Below are 10093 nucleotides of genomic sequence, written 5' to 3'. Positions count from 1 at the left end.
GCTATGAGAGAATTATCAATGAGAATGGTAGTTTCTAAAACATTTTTTTCAAATGCAAGTTATTTCACTAAAATGAATACCAATAAGGTGAAGTCATTTTTAAAAGAGCAAAAGAGCTGCAATTTTCGAAACAGACAACCACCATAAATCTGGAACTACACTGGCTATACCTAGCATCCAAGAATTGCAGAAGACACTGTGAAATATAGTCTATGTGGTAGAGAGTCTTAGACACATAGCATTGCAAAGAAGGTTATGGGAATGTGGGTCACACGCCACTCAGAAAGCTTTCCTTTCATTTCAAGTGAGAAGAATTCATTTATAAAGAATTTACACTGAGTCTAAAGGAAATCTGGCAGAGAGAAAAATCAGAGACAGTGTAGCCAGTTGAAGCAGTCATTTGGAGAATAAGCTGAAGTTTCAGAAGAATAAATTTGGGGGAACATTTAAAACAGAGAAAATCACAAGAACTGAGTTGAGGCTTGTAGATTGTGGGGAAGATAAACATCTTCTCAGCTGTATAATTTTTAATATGGTAGCTATTATAAACGTTAGGTGGGTCCAAACTGATACAAACTGAACAAAATTCCAAATGTACCATCTATCTCCATAGCATTATTACACAACGTGCCTAATAGTCACATGTGACTTCCATCCTGGGCATCGTCAATATGGGGTATTTTCGCAGTTCTGTTGGACACCCACTGGCTTACAGCATAAGAACTTTAGGAACAAAATCACCCATGTTGAAGACAGAGCAGTGTTGGTGGGCAGCTTGTGGATTTCTAATGTCATGTTAAGACTATAGCTTTTGTGTTTTTCACTCTGGTGTGTCAGAGAAACTTCTAAACAGAATGGCAAAGTTGCATCTATGTGCTGTCAAGAAAACTGGAGGTTAGTACACGGTGTGTATTCTTAAGTTGCAGAAGGGGGCGGGGCTCAATTTGGAGACCACTATAATAGCTTAAGAAGCAATGTATTACTGAAAATAAGAACCAGAGCCTCAAGAGAAGATAACGTGTGGAAGGGTCTCCCAACTCTTCAATTCACAGACTCCTTTCTGTAAAAGGCTAACATCTTTTCCAGCTAGTACATGTCTACATGAATAAACATCCATCTACCCTTCAGAGGATGTAATGGAATAACAAACACCTGTATCTATCTGCAATTTCACAAATCATGAAAGATTTCTTTTCTTCTGAAATGGTGTTTGCCAAAGCTCCCAGGAGGTCTTTTGTGATATTGGTAATATGATAAGTACAACAAAAAAGGTCTGCTTAATTAATTATAAAATGTCAGGTATGGTGGGATATTTTAGGCGACGGTAATCATTAGATGTTGATTGCAATGGCAGTCAGGTGGGGTGCTTCTGTGTGCCACTGGGCCCTGCTGGCAGTTTGCTTTCCATTCTGACATCATAATAGCATCCTTTCAAGTTACTCTTCACAGACTCGATAAGTGGATTGATCGCTGAATAAAACTCTCATTAAAAATCTAAATTTATATGAATAGTGGTACTTGAATGAATTTGAATCAAATGGAAAATGATCATATAAACAAATAATGTTTAGATGAGGAATGAAGGCACTGCCTATAACTCTTGGTCATAGATTTCAGAATTAAAATAATTTTTGTGGTTTTCATCTGATGGGTACTTTCACTTGTTTATAATATTTGTATAGATTATTTCAAAGCATCAATCATGGAAAAGGGAAAGTAATTATTTTATATGAAAGGTATTTTTTTACCATTTTCTTCCCTTTTTATCATGTATATATATATGAAATATTATATATGAAGATTATATATATATATCTTTTTTCACATAGGTTAAATTTAAATTCATGGTTATAAACAATTCTAGTGTCACTATTGTTTATTTTTACCTCTAAATTTTGTCATGTTTTATAATATAAAAAAATAAGACCAGTTTATTGTCCATATTGTTAATTTTTATTGGTGTGAGTTTTATTATTTTTCTCAAATATTTATTTTCTTTTCTTTGACTGTGTGTGGATATGCGTATATGAGTACAGGGGACCTTAGAGTTCAGAAGAGAACACTTAATCCTCTGGAACTATAATTACAGGCATTTTAGGACTCAAACTCAGCTCCTCTGAAAGAGCCATATGCCTTATGTACTCTTAAATATTGAAGCGTTTTTAAGTCTTTTCTTGATTATTTATTATGAAAATATCTATTTTATCCTCTAAAAGTAGTCATTAATTCTTTTATTCTTGTTTGGAAATTTCATGTATGCTTGCTTATATTTTGATCAAGTAGATGCCCATTCCCTCACCTATAATTTTATCCTACACTTCCCAACAATTTTCTCTCCTATTTCTGTGCGTTCTCCTTTCGTACTCATTGAGTACACTTACTGCTCCTGGTATGTGCATAGATGTAGGGCCGTTTCCTAGACCACAAGCCTGAAGAAGACTAACTCTACTTCCTCTGCAGTTATTAATTGCCAACAGCTCCTGAAATATAAATGGGACTTCAGGAGGCCCTTCTCAAGTTACCCTGGGACTGGCAGGCTTTATCTTGCTCAGGTCTTGTGCATGTGATCATTGATACTATGAGTTACTGTCTGCAATAGCTCTGTCATTTTGGTGAAACTGTTTCACCGTAGATGTCGACTGTCTCTGGCTCTTATAATGGTTCCTCTGCCTTTGACCATAATGACTCTTGAGTCTTGAATTTGGGGTGTGATGTCCCATTTCTATAGCTCTTATTTTCTGACCATTGAGCTTTTGTCAGTCTTTGAAAAAAGAAGTTTAACTGATAAGGGTTGAGAGGCACACTAATCTACACATTTTGATTTGCTAGGCATCATACTGTCCAAATTTTCTTCTTTTTATCTCTTGCATCACAGTGTATTTTTAATTAGCTTACAAAATAGAGAGACTTTTACATTCTTTACACACCATACATTTTCTTGAACCCTTTCCCTCTCTTTTTCTCTCCACATTCCCATCTCCTGCCCTAATTCCAGCATAAACCTTTATTTAGCTCCTGATACAGTCCAGACCCTCTATTTCATGTCATCTGTGTTCTATCATGCTTTCATAAATTTTACTTTGGTGGCAAGATCATTGTTCACATATATATGTTTACATTACAAAATGTCTACAGTTCATGTTGTTAACCCTTTCTGTCACCCCTTGTTCCATAATCTCCATCATTTTATGACCAGCCTGGATCTTTTTGCCTCTACTCCCCCTCCTCTCTACCTTCATTTTCATGTTACTCTCATTGGCCCCTCTCTCCTCACTGAATCCCCTTCCCTGGACCATTTTTAGTTTCCTACCTTTCACATGAACTCCAGAACAGAAGGTAAGAAGTTAGAGTCCTCCACTTTATTGAGATGCGGTCTCCCACTGAACCCACGGCTCACCGAGTAGGCTAGTAGAGGTAGCTGGCTTGCGCCGACTCTGTCTTTTGGCTACTGAGCTCTGTTGTAATCAGCAGCCACCACACCTGCGAGTCATTTTATTTGGGTTCTGAGAATCTGTGCTTGACTGCTCAGATTTGCAGAGCCAATGCTCTATCCGCTGATCCATTTTCCATGTGTTGCGTGTGCTTGATTATTAGTATTTATTTGTCTTTGTTTTCTACGATTTAAAAGCACAATAGCTTTGAATGAAAGTTCAAATTTTAAGAAATCCTTTATCTATTTGATTTTTAGACATTGCCCATAAAATGTTTCATCACTGTGAGATACAGCTTTTCAAATTTTTACATAAAGAAAAAAATTGGTAAACATCTATAATAGAAATAACTAAACTCAGAGAAATGATTTTATAGTCTTGACTTCTAATTTACTGCCAATTTGACAATGAAACAATGATTATAGTGAGATTTCCAATGCACAGCTTAGTTAAATGAAGACATGAAGTATCAAGGCTGCCTAAAGTGGCAGTCCTCTTGCTGTTTTGAGTGATTCATTTTTTTCTAGTATCTACTCTTGTTGTTAGCATTGTGAGTATGTGTGCTTTGCCATGAATTTTGTAGTGGACTGTGACAGGACGTTTTCAGAGAGCGATAGCAACAAAAAAGCAACGGCAGTAGTAAGTGCTATTTGCTATACACGCCCCATTTAATCACCAGTGTGGTCTGTAGTCCTGCAGTTGTCACCTTTGCATGACAGGCATCTCAGAGGCAGAGGAGCAGTCACATTTTCTGTTCAAGTTCACACAAGCACTGTTTCATGGGAAACATCTCTCCCAAATGTGTCTGACTCTCAAGTGCTTAGTTTATGTTGCACAGTTTTCGAATCTTGCCCATGCTATGAGATTTTCAAATATTGTTTTTACTACAGTTGATTATTCAGATCCTGAGACAGTATGGTTTCTCTGGAGGTAAAGATAGATACTACAAAGACTGGCGATCTGAGTTCAGTATCATGTCTTAAAATTGTTACATGTCCTGTAACAGATGAATGTTTGTTCTTACAGATGTACACAGAAATACATGTACAAAGACATATATTAAAATAAAAATTTTACTCAGAACCTATTATGTGATTTTAGTTTGGTATTTATCTCAAATAATCCTGGTAAAATAAGAATTATAGCTTTCATCAAACTGAGCTTGATTTTTCTATAATATGCTACAAATTTACATAGGCGCTCATATGCTACACACAGGGAGAATTGTTGCACTGTTCAAATGAACCTAGTTTTTCACATCTATCGGTCCTGAAACTGTGTTTTTAAATTTTTATAAAATGGCTCTTTGCACTCACTCACTCCTATATATGCCATATTTTCTCTGTCCTTTCTGGCATTTCCAACTCTTTTCAACATCAGACTATCTCTTTCCATTATTTATTCTCATTATAACTAAGTGAATTATATAACTTTCAATATAAAATCGTTTGTGACATTATGATTCTAAGTGTTCAAAACCATAAAAATATAAAGTTTATTATCATTTCATGGTTAGATTCATGGTTGACAATATCTTCATAGATTAACTTTGTAGAGGCATATGAGTTTTATTTCTAAAGTTATTTTTTTCTTTACATACATTTTGGAAGAGAAAAAAAGTTAATTATGCCAGTAATTTAAATCTAAAAATACATTCCAATTGAAAATAATCAATATTTGGAAATCACACTATTTTTTAATTGACTTTCATTTTTCTAGTGCTTCACTGGCAGAAATATATTTAATTTCTTTGATCCTGTTTTTGGTCTCAACATCTAATTTATCATTTTCTTAGGTATCCCCAGCTCTCCATGCTGGATCCACTCTGATTCCCATGAATAACATTTCTCTGCCTCAAGGAGAAGAGGATTATGGCTACCAATGTTTGGAGGGCAAAGATTGTGCTAGCTTTTTCTGCTGCTTCGAAGACTGCAGGACAGGGTCCTGGAGGGAAGGACGGATACACATACGCATAGCCAAAATCGATTCCTACTCAAGAATCTTTTTCCCGACAGCTTTTGCCTTGTTCAATCTGGTTTATTGGGTTGCATACCTTTACTTGTAAATTCCACTAATAGATAAAAATCATAAATGTATGGCTTAGACCAATAGACTCAGTTATATTCTAGTAACATGAAGTTTAAATTTAAAATAAAAGAGTCTATTGGTAAAAATCTGAATCATACTGTTATAAGACTAGGGCTTTCATACACGAGTAAGGCAGAAGTATTCAGCTTAATTTATCTAAATGGACATGAAAACTGATTGTCAAGTAAAACACACTGAAATTATAACGTATATTTTTACTTTACTTTTCTTTATTTTGCTTGTATTTTATTAATATTGGAACTTAATACTTCTGTGAGACATATTTTGAATATGAGATAATTTTAATACATATTTTATTTAAATATAACTATTGCTTATAATGAAAGATTAATGCCTAGTATTAAAGTACTCTTTGCCTAGATTAGTCATTAATTTGATTTTATTTCTTGTTTTTACTTGCCCTGTTTGGGATATAGATTGTTTAAAACAAAGCCATGATTTTCTTGGATTTATTTCCATGATACATTACTCTTGAGAAGAAAATAATATGTATATTAATGCCTTTTTAAATAATTTCCCTTTGTGAGCTGTTAATTTGTAATTGTACATGTTTATGGATTTACAGAATAAACAATGCTGTTGTGTCTTATGTTGGATATGTGAAACCATTAAATCAAGCTACTTGGCAACTACAATTTCTAAAATGGCCAATTTTATCTGTAATCCACTTGCTTTCCTGCTCAAGTGTTAAACAAAAACAAGCCACATTTAATTTGAAGATCTTCAAACTTGGATAGAAAATACTAAAGCCATTTTTCTACTTTGTTTGTACTGCAAGGTGAGAAAAATATCAAAGTTATTTTCTGCCTTGTACGATTGGATAAGGTATAAAGAGGTTAAAAATGTACCAACAAAAAATCAAGTGGGAAATGTTCCCTTTTTTCATTATGCGAAAAATACAAAAAATACAAAAATACAAAAAAGAGTATTACAAGTTCAAAGGAGCATTATGTCAAAGTGTTTGATTTAACTCTGCTTAAAGAGCCTTCTAGCAATCTAAGCTTCAGGTTGTCTTTGAAGATAGACTTAAATATATTCCATTGACATTTTATAATGCAGATATATTTGGAAAACCTTGTCAGAATGGTTGATATACCCACTGAAATCCGAGGTGAGCTTTACAATGTAGTACAATCACTGGGTTCTCTCTTTTAGACATGTGGGAAGCCGCAAAATTCACCTTACAAGTGGACTTTGTGAGAGGTGTCTGTAATGGACTTTAAGGACATCTCAAAATCCCTCCAGTGAGGAGAAGAAAGACTGTAGAGAGACTCATTGTATGGAAAGTCAATGCTACATCTGGGAGCAGAGACTTCAGCTTAGATATAAACAGTAGAAATCTTCGCTGTGGTTCTAAAGAGATGGCTCAGTATATAAGGGCATTTTATGCTCTTGCAGAGGACCCAGGTTCAATGCCCAGGATCCAATGACAGTTTACAACAATCTGTAATGCTTCGAATTAGAAGTTCTCTTCTGGTGTGGCTGAGTCGCATGTACTTGGTGTACATAAAGACATGCAGGCAAATGTTCACACACAGTACAAATAAATATGTAAATCTCAGAAATGAAGAAATGCTCAATGTTCACAGCAGCCATCACAATGGAAGGTTTCATATGGAAGGGCATGTTGAATTTGGAGAGCAAGCTGCCATGGGCGTGTTTGACACACATGTTTGTATTTCAATAATTGCTCCCTGTGGTGTGGCATTCTCTGGACGAATTTCGAATGTATTACAATGTGATTTTGCCAGCTAAGTAATCTTCCATCAGTCTCAAAACCTCTAAAAAATACACAGGAGTTGAAGGACAATAAATATTAACTTTTTAAAAAAGTAAAATGCCAAATAAAGTTTTGGCTATATGTACACTAACTTTTAGATATTCCACTCGTTTTTGTTGACATTAAATATTCATATATGTTAGTAAGATGAACATTCACATAAGAAAGAAATGAAATATGGAGTATCTGTTAAGACATAACATGCTTCAGTATATTTGTTTGGCTATTTCCATATTTGTAGTATTGGCTTGCTCATCGTTAATGGTGTTTAATTTAGTGGCTCTTTGAATTGTATCTAAGAATGACTAATTGTTAAAATACTTTTAAATGCTTGATATAAGTACCCTCGAGTTTTCATTGCTGTTTTATAAACTAGGCTATAATGTTGACAATATTTAGCAGTGAAAATAAAATTATTAAAAATATTATACGCTTTTACATATATTCCTTGTATATATGCATACACACATATATACATATATATGTATATGTGTGTATAAATCATCAAATAAGCACTTTGTTTCAAAGCCAATGGTATTATATTTAATTATAAAGATTAGAGAAAGAGGCATGTAAGCCTAATTACATTGAAACCTAGAACCAAAAAAGTAAAATTTTATTTAGGTATTAATGACTCAGATGAAACTTATAACTTATTTTTAAGGGAATAAAACCCAATTCTTGTTTTAGTCCATGTTTTCAAATTTTAAGTCAACTATGTTGAATTATTTAAATTAATATGACTTTTTTATCTAGATGATTTGAAATAATTAATTAGGTTTATGTGGACATTTTTCCTATACACATGGGAAAATTATTTTTAGTACTAACATAAACCAAAAATATAATCACTAGGAATGACAAGTAAATGTCAAACAGAAAGATGTAAAATAATTTGAAAAAGTGAATATATATATATATATATATATATATATATATATACTCAGTTTCCAGTCACACAATTAGTATTCAAAAATTTAGGAAGCAGAATGTGCACAGCAGTATTTTATCCACCTAAATAAAACAGCATAGTAGCATTTTATATGTATAGTAGCATTTATATACACTTGATTTGCATCCTAAGTGGTTTTCTCTATATATCCTATTATATCCAGAACATTATTTTGAACAGTAATGCGCCCCTCACATGTTAAAATACATACACAAGAACAATTGTTAACTAAGCCTGGCCATTTGGAATGACCTTGTGACTGAGTTGTGTTTTCTCCCAATTTAAAGTGACATGCCCATATCACCCCACAGTAGAAATAAAATGAGGGCAATCAGGGATACAATGCCAACTGAGTCTGCCCTTCAAGTGGTAAGACTCTGAAGAGCTGAATATTTTGTGTCTATGATGTGCAGGCAAAAATTGAAGAAATTACTTCCAGTTTCTAGTGGAACAAATGCTAAAAACCCTAAAATGGATGTTATGGCACTTCAACCCCAAATCTAAAACAAAGAGATAACTGTAAATGGGTTTCCCTACTGAACAAATTGTGGCAAGGTGAAAGTAAGCACTGTCACAGAAATATTTTTTAACTGTGTATATAGAAATAGACATAAACACAGAGGATGTGAATACAGATATAAACATATACTTGCTGTTTTATCGTTTATTTAATCACTGGTTATGAGTTTAAATTTTATTGCTCATGCTTAAAGTTATTTCTTGTATAATCAAAGTATAGGTCATAATAATAAAAAAAGTCTTTACCCTAGATACATTTACTGAGAGATACCCATTGCTTGAAAGGATTCTGCTTTTCTGTTGCTGAGCAATTTGCAAAAACGCAAACGTCAATGTTGTCTGTTCTAAAAGAAAAAAAGAATTGACCATTTTACTATTGAACAAAGATATCAGAATATGGACACACAATGAAAACATTTTGGCTTACTTTCATTCAGTCTAGTTGTGACTTTTAAAAAATGTATTAATGAATTCTTTAACTTTGAAATGTATTAAATGAATTCCCTAATTTTTGCATCTAAACTTCATTATTTAGGTTAGTTGAAGTTTCTAGTCTGCCCACTGAATTTTCAGATATTCTACTCCTTGCTCCATTACTCTATTCTAAAACAGTTTGAAACTATAGAGATTTAATTCAAATATGTTAAATTTTCTGTTAACTTAATTATATTTTTAGATTAATTAATTTATTTTAGGTTAATGAACATTGCATTGAGATATATGGGTACAAAGGAAGCCACTACTAATACCATTACGAAGATTTTATACTCAGGGTGTGCATGGATATTAAGGGTGAGAAAATTAATGAAGTGCGTTCTAGGACTGAAAGATGAAGATTATACTGTTGACAGAAGTTATCAGTGGTAAATAGGAACTTAGCCTAGATTACGAGAGATAAAGGTTAGATAATAAATTTCAAATGATAAACAAAATTATCAAACATATTAAGTTCAGTTCTTGCATGTTTGTGAATAAACACTAAAGCAAAGTTTGGATGTATTACAGTCATGTTGGCTGTTGCACTGCAATCTATTTTAGTTTACATCATCTGTATTTTTGTCTTGCGGATGAAGAAAAAGGATTATATCTCAAAATAGAAATCATAGGTAATCTACCAACATAATTACTATTTTTATAAATATCTTCCCTATTAAATATTCCCCACTCCATATATCAATTCTTTACAACCAAGAAATACACACTCCCTCCTCCCACACACTTGAACAAAAAGAAAGAAAATATTATTGTATTTCAGATTGTAAAATGGCTGCTGCACATATGTGTTGACCTGGTTTTGAATCC

General features: G+C 33.3%; 1 protein-coding gene across 1 annotated transcript in view; it reads left to right on the top strand.

Annotated features, from left to right (window-relative positions):
* Positions 1–6175, top strand: part of Gabrg1 (gamma-aminobutyric acid type A receptor gamma1 subunit) — a 71628-nt gene extending 65453 nt beyond the window's left edge. Inside the window, exon 9 of the mRNA XM_005359305.2 lies at positions 5227–6175. Coding sequence (XP_005359362.1) covers positions 5227–5496 — 270 coding nt within the window. The 3' untranslated portion in view covers positions 5497–6175. The remainder of the gene's footprint in view (positions 1–5226) is intronic.
* The last annotated feature ends 3918 nt before the right edge of the window (positions 6176–10093 follow it).

The sequence above is a fragment of the Microtus ochrogaster genome, linkage group LG1, assembly GCF_000317375.1.
Source record: "Microtus ochrogaster isolate Prairie Vole_2 linkage group LG1, MicOch1.0, whole genome shotgun sequence".
NCBI classification, from domain to species: domain Eukaryota; kingdom Metazoa; phylum Chordata; class Mammalia; order Rodentia; family Cricetidae; genus Microtus; species Microtus ochrogaster.
This window is presented reverse-complemented; position numbering and strand designations above follow the sequence as displayed.